The sequence below is a fragment of the Glandiceps talaboti genome, chromosome 4, assembly GCF_964340395.1.
Source record: "Glandiceps talaboti chromosome 4, keGlaTala1.1, whole genome shotgun sequence".
Lineage (NCBI taxonomy): Eukaryota > Metazoa > Hemichordata > Enteropneusta > Spengelidae > Glandiceps > Glandiceps talaboti.
This window is the reverse complement of record NC_135552.1, coordinates 5,142,028-5,158,680: the sequence shown is the minus strand read 5'-3', so window position 1 is coordinate 5,158,680 and position 16,653 is coordinate 5,142,028. Positions and strand designations below refer to the sequence as shown.

The 16,653-nt window shown below is 36.4% G+C and overlaps 2 protein-coding genes across 2 annotated transcripts; both read left to right on the top strand.

Annotated features, from left to right (window-relative positions):
* The first annotated feature begins 7,809 nt into the window (after positions 1-7,809).
* On the top strand, positions 7,810-8,670 carry LOC144433719 (uncharacterized). Its single transcript, XM_078122074.1, has one exon. It carries the CDS (start codon positions 7,810-7,812, stop codon positions 8,668-8,670), a length of 861 nt encoding a protein of 286 aa, XP_077978200.1.
* A 2,563-nt stretch (positions 8,671-11,233) lies between these two features.
* On the top strand, positions 11,234-11,920 carry LOC144433715 (uncharacterized). Its single transcript, XM_078122069.1, has one exon. It carries the CDS (start codon positions 11,234-11,236, stop codon positions 11,918-11,920), a length of 687 nt encoding a protein of 228 aa, XP_077978195.1.
* The last annotated feature ends 4,733 nt before the right edge of the window (positions 11,921-16,653 follow it).

Below are 16,653 nucleotides of genomic sequence, written 5' to 3'. Positions count from 1 at the left end.
GATCATTGCTTAAGAGTCAAGCCGATCGTGTCATCGCTGGGTTTCTTTCTTCGATTATTAGTGGTCAGTGTCCATCAACATTCTCGTTCGAATCGAAGGGGTGGCGGAGTAGCAATATTAGCTAGTTCGAATTTATTTTTGCGCCATCGAAAAACGATAATGTACTGTTCAGTCATTTTAGTCACTAGATATAACTTTCTGATCATCATGTCAATCTCTGCATGTTATTGCAATCTATCGTTCACTGAAATCTACAAAGAATAAATCTGAATTTTCTACTCTCTTAGAAACAGATATACTGGTGTCTGGCCATCTTCTGATAGCAGGTGACTTCAATTTCCATGTTGAAGACTCTGATTCATGTGGTACAGTGAAGTTCGCTGACCTTCTGCAGTCTTAGTCAGGGCGCCAAGCCTGAAATTAAAAAAAAAATTGCCCGGCTTGAAGTACAAATTTTAGCACTCTATTTGATTAGAGTAACATCTGGGCCTTCAGAAAACTGATGTTGCTCCTCAGAATTCTCTTGCGCAAACTCACAGGAGACGGTTTTCATGGTAACATTGCCATTTGAAGGATGCTAAAACATTAAAAACGTCATATCTCGCGACCCAGAAATGATATAATCATGATTAAAGTATGTTTATATATATTTATGGGGTAGGAAACTCAATGATTACATGACCTTTTCGATTCAAGGTCAGGGTCATAGTCAAAATCCAAGGTCAACTTAATTTGTTGCACTTTTATCGAAACATTCATTGAAACGTTTCTGTATACTTCCATCAGATATGACTGGTAAAGCTGGAAGTTGGTCAGAAATAGGCCAAACATACAATCTTTCAGAAAAACCTGAAAAGTATATATGACGTTGTTTGTAGCAAAAAGCTGTTACCAAGACAACTGCTGTCAATATCCCAAATTATACCAAAGTGTTAATATACTAACCCGAAAGTGCTATTGATATGATGTTAGTGTTTGTGTATAGGGTTTTGGGGGACAATCTATTCACTGATTACATGGTCCTTTCGATCCAAGGTCAAGGTCATTGTCAAAAATTCAAGGTCATCTTAATTTTGGTAATTATTAAAATACCGACGGAATCTTTCTAAAGCTAACACCAGACATGATCTTTTCAGATGAATATCGCTCAGAAAATAGCAAATTATATAGTCTTTCAGGAAAAATACAACAAAGGCATATACTGAGCTGCTTTTATTACAAACTTCTGTTACTAAGACAACTGGTATCAAGATCACCAAAATATGAAGGTACTGAATATCACAGCGTACAGAAGTGCTACAGGTATGATGCAAGTGTCTGTATATTTCTTTTAGGGGACGGACGACACATTTATCACGTGATCTTTTCGATCCAAGGGCAAGGTCATAGTCTAATTACAAGGTCACCTCAATTTTTCACTTTTACCGAAACACCCACGAAGATGTTTTGCTATGAACTACAGCAGACATCAGATAGCAAATAAGATAGCAAATTATATAGTCTGTCATACATTTTGTAGCAAAGGCATATTTAGAGTCAGCTTACTATGGGCTAAGGGAATTGTCTAGAAAGGGGTTCTGAAATGGAATGACGCCTGTACAACCAAGTACTATAAAGACAGCTACTTTATTGATATCTAACAAAAAAAATATAGATCACACAGAAATGGAGGTTTTCCTACATTCCATACATATTGGCTCGAATTTGATATTGACCTTCATTTGATTGGTCAATTAGGAAAATCTAGGATTGGTTAGTACAGATCATTTAGACTTGGATCAACTAATTATAACCATGTAAATGTTGAAAACAAAATTATACATTAAAAAAAACAATTTTATGCATATATATATTATAAAGTATTTTCAATGATTCGATGATGCCTCTACCATGTAATATACGATCTCGATATTTACATAAGTTCAATTTTTCGAGGCATTCGTCGCTCTATAATGTGCTTTATATTTCATACTCACGAGTTAGTGAATTTTATTTAATTTATTGCCACAGATCGCCATCTTTAGACGCGCATTACAGTGTTGATTTTTTGATGTGTACATTCAATAATGACAATTAGTCATGCTTTTGAGAACCTTATGAAATGTATTGTACTCTTGATTGCAATTGTATACATATTGCATCCTATATTATTGTTAAATCTTTTTTTTGAAAGCACCTTGATATTGATGAATAGTCACCGTCGTAGAGGGCGAGCTTAACTAATAACTTGTATGTGTCATCTTCACTAGGTTCATTTGACATGTATCTGTAGAAACATAAGTTTAAGCATAAATGAATAAAATACTTTCGATTCCAAACAGATGAAATACTTTTCAAGTCACCAGTAGTCTAAATTTAAAAAATAAAATTGTTTTAAGTTGAACTATTTTAACTCGCCAGTTCAGTTTTGAGTTGACATTCTCGGTGTATTCTGGTGTGCATAGATCATAGTCACGTCTGTAAATCATATATATTTTCCTGCAGTTACAGGTACAGGTGAGTTTGCTTAGCTTTTGAAAGTATGGCTTTGTTGTGACCATTAATTATTTTTATCCATGTTGTCCATGCAACTGTAGCTCACATTAATATATTAAGATTTTATGGAGTACACTGGATGTGGGGAAATGCTTGTCGATGAGGTCTAGAAATTTTCTGCCGACGTTTGTTGCAACGTGTTTACTGTAATGTGGGTTGAACCAAGTGTTATGGCTGCGACTCCGATTGCGTTGAGTGTGTAGTGTTGGGTCAAATTTGAGCGTTTGGTTATATCCCGCTGCATTGAGTGCATCTTGGTAGGATGATGTAGTAGCCTCATATTGTTCTTCATTACTGGAAATGTTGGATAGTCTTTGGTTTACCGAGCTGGGTATGGTCTTTAAGATGGTTTGATTTCTTGTTGACGTAGTGGGTGATATTGTTTGGTTTTGTGTATGGTATGACTCGTCACACAAGTTGAAGGTGACATCAAGGAAGTTGACAATTTTGATACTTTGGTCGTTGATGATTCTAAGGCCGAGTTTCTTGGCTACTCTGTTGGCTTTCGATGGTGAAAGGTTACGGATTATATAGCTTGGATGATGGCCGAACTATGTTAACTTTTTATTTTGGTCGACTTGTGTATAAGTATGTCGTTTTGCTGTTCTTTTCGTTGATTTATGGAATAAAGTTAAAACCCACTTTATTTTGAAACATGGTATTTCGAAAAAAAAAAAAGGATGTTGTTTCACAATCACATAAAACTGATTTCATTATTCTGCAGAACGGCTTTAGTTTGCTAAAACTATCTTTTTGTTGGCTTTAAAAGTAAGCAAACTATCAGATCCAAAGTGCACCCTTCATTGGGGAAAAGAAATTGTCAGAACATGCAAGAATTGATGAAGACTGGGGAAAGTATTCAGAATTATATTCTGTTGTTATTAATTGATATTTTGGATTCTTGACAACTTTCACTGAAAACAATATTTAAGCGCAATTTCACTAAAACAATAAAGAACCATGGGATGGCATAGTACGAGGTTTTGACCAAGGCGTATATTATCCCCAGGGATGGTTTATTACTATAATAGTTGTATTATACCAGCATAACGACATTTGCAATGAAACTTTTATTAAACAGAAAAAAAAGCTGTAGTTGGAGTGTAAGTAAAGTGCAAGTATAGATCAGCCCCAGTATCTGGCCATACACAGTTAGTGATACGAGCAGAAGTCAAGAGAAAAAGATAGCAGCGTACTACAAAAGCCAAGTGAAAGAATAAAATATCACCCGCCAGCAAACGTTGATTAAACTCACAATGACCTTTCTTTCTACGAATTCTGCATGAATAAACCACAGTTCTGAAAGCAAGATATCAATCATTTCAGTTATCTTTTGACAGGTTTGTACCTAGCTACATGAGATACTTAATTCGTTGTGTCTCGCCATGTACTCTTTCATTGTATCTGCTAATTAGTGGTCAATATTATCTACAGGTAGTGTAGTGGCAAATTTAAATCCTGAGCGAAAACTTGGTTTCAGATCTCTCGCAAGGTAAAAACTGCTATAGTTGTGTGTAGTATAATTTTTTCGATCAAACAACTGCAATATATTCAGTATTTACATTTTCAATGTCTCGTATCGGGCTGTACTTGGAGATACTTAGTCAGCAGGGTTTTATCTTTCAATCGTGTTTCTGGACAGAAACAGCATCTCTATGATAGCTATGATAGCTAGAGGGGAGGGTGTATCCCCCTCCCACAGTAAGCACTTTTATAAGGATATATAGGAGGCCATTTAAAGGCATAACAATTCAAACCATACACATTAACGAAAGCCATACAATACTTGGAAATTGTCTTCAATACCAGCTTGCCATCCTCGATAGCGATGTTCGGGCGTGTGTCGTATTCTATCGGAAGAACATCCGAGGTCTAGCAGATAGACTATTAACGGAGTTGCTATCTATTATCTTATATTTAGGAAGTGTATGTTGGTACAACATATATTAAGGGGATTAGTGTGAGAAAACAACATCAATAATATATGTAAAGATCTGGGTGTGGCAGTACGGGTGATACTGTTGCTGATGGTGAGTCCGGATCCCTATTTATCTTAAATGTGGGGATTGGATAAAACTTACAGTGGGTGATACCATTGTAAAATAGTGTTGGCAGCATAGTGTTAAGATAGTATATTGTTGGTATAACCCGTGGTGTGTGTCTGTTGTGTTTGAAGTGGTTTGACCCTGTGTAGTCATGTCAACCAAAAGACAAGGCACACCAGCTAATGAAGGCTCTCTCCCATGGCCGACAATGCCCTTGTTGACTCCCGGGTCAACAATATCACTTGGATGGGATCAAACTTGAGAGGAAGTTTGAACCCAGGAGAGGGGACGGGGTTGTCGCCGGTGCTGAAACAAAAGACGTTCGAACTGAACTAGACCTTTTGTCTCTACAGTATGAATTAGAAAAAGGAAACGATTAGCTGACAAAGAGAGAAGAGAGCATGAGAAAGAGATAGAAGAGAGCGTGAGCTTATGATTGAAAGAGAGAGACACCTAAACAGCTTAGCTGAGAAAGAAGCTGAAATGAAACTAGTAGTGGAACAGAAGCGATATGAGCTTGAAATTAAGAAATTAGAATTGGAAGCAAGATCAATTCCAATTTCACCTAACACTGAAGTTGAGGTGGTGGAAAGGAATGCAAAACTTCCTCAGTTTAAGGAGGGTGACAATGTTGACGCCTTCCTTCGCACTTTTGAAGGGTTGGCAACCACTTATGGTTGGCCAAAGGAGAAGTGGGGCATTAAACTGGGGCCTATGCTTTCAGGGAAAGCACATGACGCATTTCATAGGCTACCGCCTGAGGATTTCAACAATTATGAGGCAATTAAATCAGCAATTTATAAAAAGTATGAATTGACTGGGGAGGTATACCGGGTGCAATTTCGTACTATGAAGCGAAAAGTTGACGAAACTCTGACAGAATTTGGTAACCGTCTCGCGGAGACACTGACAGAGTGGTTGGAAATGGAGAAAACCTCCACTGAAAATGTTAAGGATCTGTTGGTGAGGGAGCAATTTGTTGAATGTGCTCCGAGGGATCTGCAAGTGTGGCTACGGGAGAGAAGCCCAAAGTCACTTGAGGAAATGTTAGGGCAGGCAGAGACATACACTGCAGCTCGTAAAACACCTTATAGGGATCTGTCAGACCCTAGTGAAGGCAATTCTGAAAACAGTCAGAAAAGTAGTGATGGGGAGGGACACAAGTCCAGTTATGCTGCTCAATCTGACCAGAGTAAATCTGACAAATATTGCTACATCTGCAAGAAGGAAGGTCACTTTGCGAAAGTGTGCCCAGAGAGATTAAAGGGAGAGGAGACAGCAGGTAAAGCTAAAAAGTGTGCTGCATGGCAATAGATACAGCACACGTACAGGGGAGGATGAAAATGACTTGTTTGCTCCTTTCACTATAGATGGGGAAGTCGGAGGGTAGTCATTCCAAATCCTACGGGATACTGGCTGTGATCTAAGTATAGTGAAGCCAAAACACAATTCAGAAGCACAGTCCTCGAAGCTTTGCCTAACACATCAACAAAATGTTAGCTCTATGTGATCGATGAGGGCGCACAGTACAGGGCTAGGGATACTGGGATACTAGTATATGCCGGAGTACAATTATGCAGTAGATATATACAAAACAACCCAAGTTTTAGCTATTTATGCGAAGCTTCGGGTCTGTGAGAGAGTCTATTATATGGTATACCCTCCCACTTGCCATATTCTGGAGATGGGGGCAATTATATGGTACACTACATTAAAGTAACAGTGACAATCGGCTTCAGCGTCCATAGATAATAAACGTTTTATTTACAAATAGATGTGGGATTTGCAAGGAGAGGTCTCACGTTGGCTTGTAACCGATACTTGGCGATGCTTAGCCTGCATGGTCCTCCCCTTCAAATTTGATTTAGTGCATGAAGAGCTATCATCCCCATGATCAATCGTGGGGTGGGTACAGGTGTGGGAGGGGGTGTTTAACTCGCATGAGGCCTTTTCTGAAAATAAGGCCTAATAAAATAATAGTATAAATTTGATACTCCGACCGACCCTAGTTTAAACCCCTGACACTCAACATTTTAACTCATAATTAGAGAGAGAGAGTGACACTGAGTTGTCGTTTTCTTGTCTATGATCTGATTAAACTTATCAGGACGTTAACACATACTATTTGAAGAAAAAACACAGGCCACCAGAAAGATGGTAACTGACAGTTTTAATAGAGATAAAAAAAATTATAGTAAAGTCACCCCCTTTCCTTTCATGGTCTGACATTTCCAATGGAAGGATCTATTGTAATACTTATCAATAATTTGGTGGTACAAATTATATAGTCAGTTGGATATTAAAGACAGAATGTCACTGTTTTCAACGTTGTGAGCGTATGGCAGACACACATTTTAGGTTGAAAGTCACCGGGTCGCAAAGCGCCACCAAGTAAATATGGACGTGGAGTATGATATGTTAGTAACTTATCTTGCGTACTTAAATATTTCTCCACAAAATTACGCACATAGGGATATATATTTTTATATATCCAGTACTGAAATTAGTTTAATTGGAGGTGCTCACTGCGTTTTCAGGGAAATAAGCTATATATTCAAAATATATGCCGCGCACTACTTTTTTCTAACTCAAGGAAGTGAGCAAGGATATATTTCGATTACGCGTTGTACACATCTTTAGCATTTACGAGTCAGTGTCAGTATTAATACTCTAACAAATATCAGAACTGCAAATAACTAATGAGATTTGAATTAGTCTAACCAGAGTTGCATAGTCGTTGAAGAGTTTCAAGGTTAGTGCATTTTATGTCGACTCTTTTTTCATAACTGTCGAACGATAAATACACCAGTTGTTTTTACGATATGTAAAGTAGTGCCTAACCATTATACAGTACTTCTAAGTGTCACCAAAACCTTCCACTCTGTGAGGCCTATTTAATCAAATACATAAGTATTTTTATTATTTATCTATGGTGACTCGAAATGGGTTGAAATACTTTAATAGTTTTTACAAATTTATTTTTACAAGACTATATTGTTTTGAAAATAGTTACAATGCAACTACTAATCAAATCAAATTAAATCAAATTTGCAAAAAAAATATTTATTCTGCAAAGTTGAGTAATTTTGACTGTACATCTTTTTATAGATTATTCTATGCAGCGTTATTAAAATAGCCATTGATTTGCCAGGTTATACACTGTAGGCCTGTTACTCTATGTCAACCATAGTTTTGAGGTTTTTATTTTTTTAATTTATTTTTACTGTAGATGGCAGGTGCCCAAAGCGAACAAGTAACCCCAAATTGTAGCAACAACCTCGTTGTAGTACTTTTAGGCAGAACTGGAAGTGGTAAGAGCTCTACAGGGAATTCAATCCTCAACACTGCTAACTATCTCGCTGGGCAAAAAGAGTTCAATTCATCTCGCTCGATGGTATCTGATACAATTAAAACTAACTGGGGCAGAGTTAAATATAGAAACAAAGAGCTCGTAGTCATCGACACACCTGGACTCTTTGACACTCGTCGGGAGATTACAAACGAAAATGTCATGAAAGAAGTGACTAGGTGTACTGGTCTAGCTATGATCCAAGGTTATGGCATCGACGCCTTTATTTTGACACTGAATGTGGATGACCGCTTTACGGAAGAACATATCGCCAGTATTACAATGTTTCAGCGTGTCTTTGGTAAAGAAATGATGAAATACGTCATTTTGTTGTTTACAAGAAAGGATCAACTTGAAAGAGATGAAATGACCCTTGAACAATTCCTCGAAGGAGAGGTGCCCGATTTCCTTGAACATGTGCTTACTGAGTGTGATCGGAGAACAATAGCGTTCGACAACAAAGAGAAAGACAATAAGAAGAAAACTAAACAGCTATCGGAACTCATCAAACTAATTGATAAAACGAAAGAGGCGAATGACCATTGGCCATTTCATAATGCGGTAACAGACGAGGTGATGAAAATTACAAAGAAAGATGAACATAACTACGAAAATCACGACCAACAAGCAGATGCATTCGCTAATGAAGAATCATGGAGCTGGGGTGCGGTTTTCAAAGTAATTTTCAATGTAGCTACCCTCGGAGTGGTTCCTTGGGCCAGTAGAAAATTAAAAAAATGAAAGCTTGCGGCACGACCGTGATGATGCATGAAAGTTGAATGGCAATTTCGGTTCATAAAGTTTACATTCCTGTATTTTGCTAATTCTGCTCTGCGTTTGTAGAAATTGGGAAATGGTTCAACTACAGAATCCACTTAAACATACATCCATTGGACACTTCCAGCTTTAAGACAGAGAGAGAGAGAGAGAGAGAGAGAGAGAGAGAGAGAGAGAGAGAGAGAGAGAGAGAGAGAGAGAGAGAGAGAGAGAGAGAGAGAGAGAGTGTGTGTGTGTGATTGTGTGTGCGCGCGTGTGTGTAAACAACTCTAGTTGGTAAATTGTTCAAATCAAAATGATCTTACTACCAGTGTGTGATTTGGGTAAAAAACCCGTGATTTTTAGTCACACCCTAAATTAAAAAACTACTGGGCAGATCGGTCTGAAATTTGGTTGGGACATTCTTAGGGGTGTTTAGATTAAGAATTTTTGTTCACAACATGATGATTCCATCAGTAATATTCAAATTTGGGCTGTCTTTTTGGTTAAAAATCTTTAATTCCAAAACTACTGAGATGATTGGGCTGAAGGTTAATGGGGTGCATTTGGGGTCGTATAAAAAATAATAAGTATATAATGATCTCATTTGTAATATGCAAATTAGCTGTAAACATGTGCATTTTGGTCAAAAATGTATATCTCTAAAAGTACTTTGTCAATTACACTGAAACGTAGTGAGATGTTTCTAGAAGTGTTATTCTGTAGATTTTCTTCAAAACATTGGCCCTGACAACCATCATAACGCCCTTAGCAACAACTAAATGGCAGTATATTTGGTGAAATAATATCATCGTGGTAGGCAAGTGAGTAAACATTCAAAAATGTATGCACGTACCCCTAGCAACCGTGACCACGCCAATAGCATTAGCCAATACGTGGTGTATTTCACACAGATAATATCATGGATTCTTAAACAAGGAAGCAAACATTCAAAAAGTGTAGGCAAATATGCATAGAATCAAAACCGTGCCCATACCAAAATTCAAGTGATCACGTATATTACAAAGATAACAAGAGGGATTAATAGACAAATGAATAAACATTCAAATATGTATGTAAATGTGACCAGCAACAAGAACACACCATAGCAACAGCCAACGGATATTTCAAAGATAACATCAGGGATTCATAGACAAGTGAACAATATGTATGCAAATATGTCTAACAGCATGACCACTCCCATAGCAGCAGCCAAATGATTTTGTATATTCCAAAGATAACAACAGGGCTGGGTAGGCAACTGGATAGTGATTCAGCAAATGGACACCTATACCTAGCATAGATCAGCATGTGGGTAAACATTTGTAAAAAACTGTACAGTTGTGCTACAATGCCATTGGCACTACTTTAATCTTTGCATGTCGACTCTGGGAGTAATATTATATGCGTTCATGTTTATGAGTGTCTTCGATGGCAACTAGTATCACCATAAAAATAGACACTAACATTTGAATGTCAACCAATATTGCTATTTATTATTGTCGTTTGTCAGCCAGCCAGCCAGCCAGCCAGTCAGCCAATCAATTAATGAACATTCAATAACTGATTACATCTGAACCTAAGACATTGTTTCATCAAAGGATAGCATGAACTTTGAACAATCAAAAACTTCAATAAACTACTTGGTACATTACTCCTTGCACATTGTTAAATGTGTCTTCCAGTGGTGGTAAGGCGGGAAGCTTGGTGCTTGTTGTCAAAATCGCATGTTGTGTTTGGATATCAGGTATCTCTCTAGACTTTTGCATGATTTATCTCAAGACAAAATATTTTCATTATAGGTTTTTAAAAAACATGGTCGTGTGTGTGTGTGTGTGTGTGTGTGTGTCTAGCTGTCTGTGTGTCTGTCTGTCTGTGTGTGTGTGTGTGTGTGTGTGTGTGTGTGTGTGTGCGTGTGTATGTGATTGTATGATATATTTTAAAGACGACGACTATAGCAAACTCTATCTATATCAATGTATTATTTTGTGGTCTGTGTATATTAAGAGAACTCTAACTCGATCAAAATCTCACTCAGTGGTGTTCAGGACGATGAGCCCGTCAAGCTGTTCTTTTAATTCACGTGGGCATAAGCGTTTATCTACCTCTAGGATAATCACACAATCTTTAAATTAGCTTAAAGCTGTTCTCAGATAAAGAAAAACATATTTTCAATCGAAAATCAAGCTAACTTAGGGTTTAATGTCAAACTTCAGATTTGTTACATTCTTATTACGTATATTTTGGTAATGGTCATGACAGAGAATTGTTGTGGTTTCTGCTCTGTGAGAAATCCTGATGTTGGTCAAAGAACTGCAGAATACTGACTGCGTATTTTACACATAACATATATACATAGCAATATTAGTTAAATAAATTGTCTCGTCACACAATGAAGTGTCGCTAGTAGCAATGACGTAGGAGAAAGATTTATGTCGAGTCAGCTGACGCTCTATTTTAAGTACATGTAGTAACTTATTGAAACGAAAATAGGGTTTCAACCTAGGAAACACATATTACATTGGGTTTGTTTTGTTCTAGTGTTACCATGGCTTCCGAAAATTGTAGTACACCAAACATTAGCAATGAAATAATAATTGCTTTAATTGGAGTGTGTAAAAGTGGTAAGAGCTCGACTGGAAATACAATACTTGGTACGCACACATTCGATGCCAAACGATCGTCAATAGCCACCACGAAGAAGACAATGCACGGTAGACGTCCAGGTGATCCTGAGCTTGTAGTAATAGACACACCCCCGATTCCAACTTTAGGTGACAAACACACCCAACGGGAGTTTGGTAAATGTATTATGGGTGAAGTTAGTGAGGCCGGTGGTCTCGGTATTGATGCTGTAATTCTAACTATAAATATCAACGACCGTTTTACTCAAGACCATGAAAAAGCAGTTAACATGTTATTCAGTATATATGGAGATGATATAACAAAGTATCTGATACTGCTCTTCACAAGAATGGACCAGCTCGAACAAGACACTATTACATTCGAACAATTCACCCACGAATTGCCAATATCCCTCAAGGAGTTGATCTCAAAATGTAATAAGCGAATGATAGCCTTTGATAATACAAATTCAAAAACAGATTCTCAAGTTAAAGATTTCCTCCACATGGTTGGTGACATGAAGGGCGAAAATTGCGGTAAACGACTTCTGATGACTACTGGCAAAAACCTAGTTAGATATGACGATGTTACCTGCTGTAACTTCTTGTAAATACATTGAGTTCTTTAGCCAAGCGAACATTTGCCAAGTTTAAGAACGAAGCTACCACTCTGCTTTCATTGTTCAACGTCTACAAGATTACTCACTGAGCTGTACTTTGAATCGACTTAGTGTACAAGAATAAGGAACTGTGAACGATTTTTGTATTAGTGGATCCCATAATACATTTCCAAATAACCTTTGTTTACTCGATAAAATGCAAGCCAGTAGATTGATAGAAGTTGTATTCGTCATGAGTAGATTAAAACACCAAAAGAAAAATACATTTATATTTGAAGTTATTGTTTATACCATTATGTGGAAACGTTTATTCAAGCATTATTATATTCAGCCAAGAATATTAACATAACTGCCCGATTGGAAATACAAATATGTATGATTATCAGTACTCGTATTTCGATCACTTGTTACGTAATGCACAGACAAGGGAAAGAACCTCATGGCTTTCTGTGTCGACTACATAAATCATAAATCCACTACCTCTCTGTCTGTCTGTCCGCCTGTCCGTCCGTCTATATATGTCTGTCTGTCTGTCTGTCTGTCTGTCTGTCTGTCTGTCTGTCTGTCTGTCTGTCTGTCTGTCTGCCTGCCTGTCTGTCTGTCTGCTTGTCTGCCTGCCTCTCTCTCTCTCACTCTCTCTCTCCTAGTTTGTAGACGGTATAACCCACGCATAATCCAATTTAGCTTATTTTTAAATTGTCCATTTTATTCTCAGTATTTTAACTTTGAATATATATATATATATATATATATATATATATATATATATATATATATATATATATATATATGTATATATATATATATATATATATATATATATATATAGTTTTGGTAGTACTGGAACTCTTTTTTGGTTGTAACTCGGAGTTTCACGCATCGTGCGATCATCAGACAACTGGTTTCTACTCTCTGGGTGTGCTGTATATATAGAGTGCAGACAATAGAAATATCATCACTATTGTCTATGTGTTGGTGGGTTGGTGCTGTGTGTGTGAAGGTGTTGGTTTTTATTGTGTGAGGTAATACAGTCACTTTTGTATTTGAATATCGTAAAATAATTCCTGGCGTGCTTCTCGCTGTGGTTCGTGTTTATAGGCAGTTTAAAGCGCCTCCCCCATGATCACCGAGCGTAAATTAATCTGCAGCAATGCCAGTACACATATCGAGGATATACCCATAATGTATAATGTAATCGGAATCCAAATATAAAGTGAATGCTCCCCTCTCCATGTAAGGATAAGCGCAATCCGTTTGGTTTTTCCTATAATCTTTGCCACCATCGTATATATACCAAATCATGTGGAATTTGAAGCAAAATATAGAACACAGATTTTGTCATCGTCAATATATGGACAAAATAATCGAAACAATTTGAAACGTGTAATAAGATATTGCCTAATCACCAACGCATTTAGCAAGTGATTCATTAATGAAATGTTTGAATATTTTCACTTACGACATACAGAGTCTTCGGACCCAAAGAAACAATATTACACACTGTAACTTACTTTTTCTCAAAGGGAAAATTGGTTAATGCGTCGAGAGGACAAAATTAACTTTCATTATTGAAGATGAACTTAGACAGTTAATGCTTTTAAAGTAAACGATGTTTGACAAGGTATACGTGTAACTTATGGGTGATGAATTGCGAATTGTAATAATATAATTGTTTTTCAAAAACTAACAATCGAATAAAATGTTAATTGTTGTCATATTCAGACCACACCATGGGGTACGCGTGCACTATACTAACCCCCTTGCCCATATTTTCAAATTAGATTAGTAAGTTTTTTTTTACAAAGATATATTATGGTTATATGATGTCATTCGCGCACGCGTTCACTAAACATAATTTGATAGCAATGTCAATATATCATAATAACACAATGCAATTCAGAAGCACAAGCTGAAACGAACGACAAACAGATGTACGAACCCGTCGATTTTATTTTTAGGTTAAGATTTCAAGCACCAAGTCTTCAATCTGTATGATATAATGAGGTCAATGTAACCATTTTAATCTAACCCAATACAAAAACATGTCATTGCTGAAAGAGAAATGCGCACTTCCGTTAAAAAGAATTATTTATAAACTTTACGCAAACTTACCATATGTATTGGAGTTATAAAGTTAATCTGAGGTTAGGTAGTAGGTTTATTATTATCTATTACTAATCAAACGAAAGTTGAACATGACTTATAGAACATGTGTACCGTGATGGGGCTCTTTATAGCTTTCTGGCTAAATACACAACTTGTATTTGTATGGTATATGGTCATATGCTGTAGTGTTAATAGAACTATGTAGTAATATCTGAACTAAATGCCAGCATGTAGAAATCATTGTCGTAACAAATATTATTATTATCCGATTTAAACAATAAATAGAAACGTCAATGGTTAAAATTAAGAATGGTAGGTCAGATTTCTGTAGGCAACCCAAGTAGACTAGAATTACAAATATTTGTACTAGTTAACGTAGTCAGCTAGCACCGCTGTCATGTTCGTATACACTTTGTTTAGTGGATGATCGTATTGGCTCAACTTTACTCATGTTTGTGAACATACATGTGATAGTGGTCCCATATTACTGTTTGCTGCACATATCGTCTTTCAATTGGTGTTAACCAGGAAGACATTAATCAATGGGTGTTTAAAAGAGTACGGAACAACGAATTAAAGTATCTCAAGTAGGTACACAAATATGTCAAGAGATAAGTCTGATACCGATATGATTGATATCTTGTTTTTACAATTGTGGCTGATTCAGCAGAATTCGTAGAGAGAAAGGTCATTTTGAGGTCAATCAAAGTTTGTTAGCTCGTGTTATTTTATTCTTTAACTCTGTCTCTGAATAATAATACGCTGTCCTCTTTTTCTCTTAACAACTGCTCTGCTCTTATGGGAAACTTTGTAAGTCAGTAACGTTTGAAATTCGTAAACCACACAAGTTTTCATAAACAATAATTGACTGTATGCAAGGATATTCGATTTCGAACTTTAACTTATATTTATACACATACGTTGTATAAGAATAACAACTATTCCTCTATAATATACAACTTTTCTAACCAGTATAATATCTATCTAATAGTGTAATCCTACGGCATGCTTAATTATTGATAACTAAATCTACTTGACAATTGCAAGGTGTTTAAGGTATTTCTTCATCAAAATGTTGGCCTTGCAGTTTTATAATATATAATCTGACATCTGTATCTTGTAAGGAAATCTTAATCTTAGTCTCAGTACGTATAGTTATAGATGATTATATATATATAAATGTAAATGTGCAATAAAATGGAATGACCGGTCTATGGAAACTTGATGTAAGAGAGCGAATGCTCACAGCTGAAAAACCTGATGGATGACAGTAGATGTGTTCACAGTCCCTATGGAGAGCAACTCCAAGGCAAACCCGGATTCGTAGCTTTTAAATTTAGTATGGTTACCCGTGGTTGTAGCAGCTTGACCATGTCTATGATCAATCAAAGTAAAACAGTTTCACAACGATGAGATATTACACATGAGATTAACATGAAAACTATTCAGTGGTAAAATGAGTGCGACTTTTCTTGGTTAGTTTGATTACCAACAGCCTGATTGAATGCTATGTACAACGACATTTGTTATATATACCGACATTTGTAATAACTCTGGCAGTTTACAACCGCTTTGGGTCACTAGTTTCTTCGATTCCTTAATCAATTATCAATCGATCTGTCAATTAATCGATCATCCAACCATCCAACCATAATGAATGCACTTATCTACATGCCTACCTACTTGGATATCCACCCATCATTACTTTTTCGTACCTTCGTTTAAAAATCCATCCGGCCGAATAAAGTATTAATGAATCCATCCCCCAATTAAAACTTGAATGAATGAATGTATTTTTTAATCATTGGCGGAAATGATTCCTTTTCCATTATTGGTTTATCATTTGAAAAAACAAGTACTGGAGCAAACTTGCATCTACCACAGAAATGCACTACATAGAAATCCAACATTCTAGATCACCTATTTCCAAGATATTTTCGACGAAACTCCTCTCTAGGTATTTTGACCACACCTTTGGAAGAGGCCGAAGTGTATAATACTCTATACTTTGCTATGTCAAAACAGTGAAAATATAGGCTATAAATGATAATGTAATCATTCATTCATTCATTCATTCATTCATTCATTCATTCATTCATTCATTCATTCATTCATATATTCATTCATTTATTTATTCATTCATTCATCCATCCATCCATCCATCCATCCATCCATTCATTCATTCATTCATTCATTCGTTTGTTCGTTCATTTATTCTCGCACTTCCTCAAGCTCATCTCACATACATACATACATACATACAGAATGTACATACATACATACATACTACATACATACAATCATACATACATACATACATGCATGCATGCATGCATACATACATACATACACACATACATACATACATACATACATACATACATACATACATACATACATACATAAATACATACATTCATTCATGTATACATACATACATACATACATACATACATACCTACATACATACATACATACATACATACATATATACATACATACTACAGCAACCCTAAACCCCTTTGCGTCTCACAAATGTCACCCCTTGAAATGGTACCAATATTCCCGCATCTCCCCGTGATATCTCAGCTAAATATCACCAAACAGAAATTATGTAG

Excerpts from the sequence above, each read along its gene's own strand:
- LOC144433719 (XM_078122074.1), top strand. The coding sequence starts at position 7,810 with ATGGCAGGTGCCCAAAGCGAACAAGTAACCCCAAATTGTAGCAACAAC.
- LOC144433715 (XM_078122069.1), top strand. The coding sequence starts at position 11,234 with ATGGCTTCCGAAAATTGTAGTACACCAAACATTAGCAATGAAATAATA.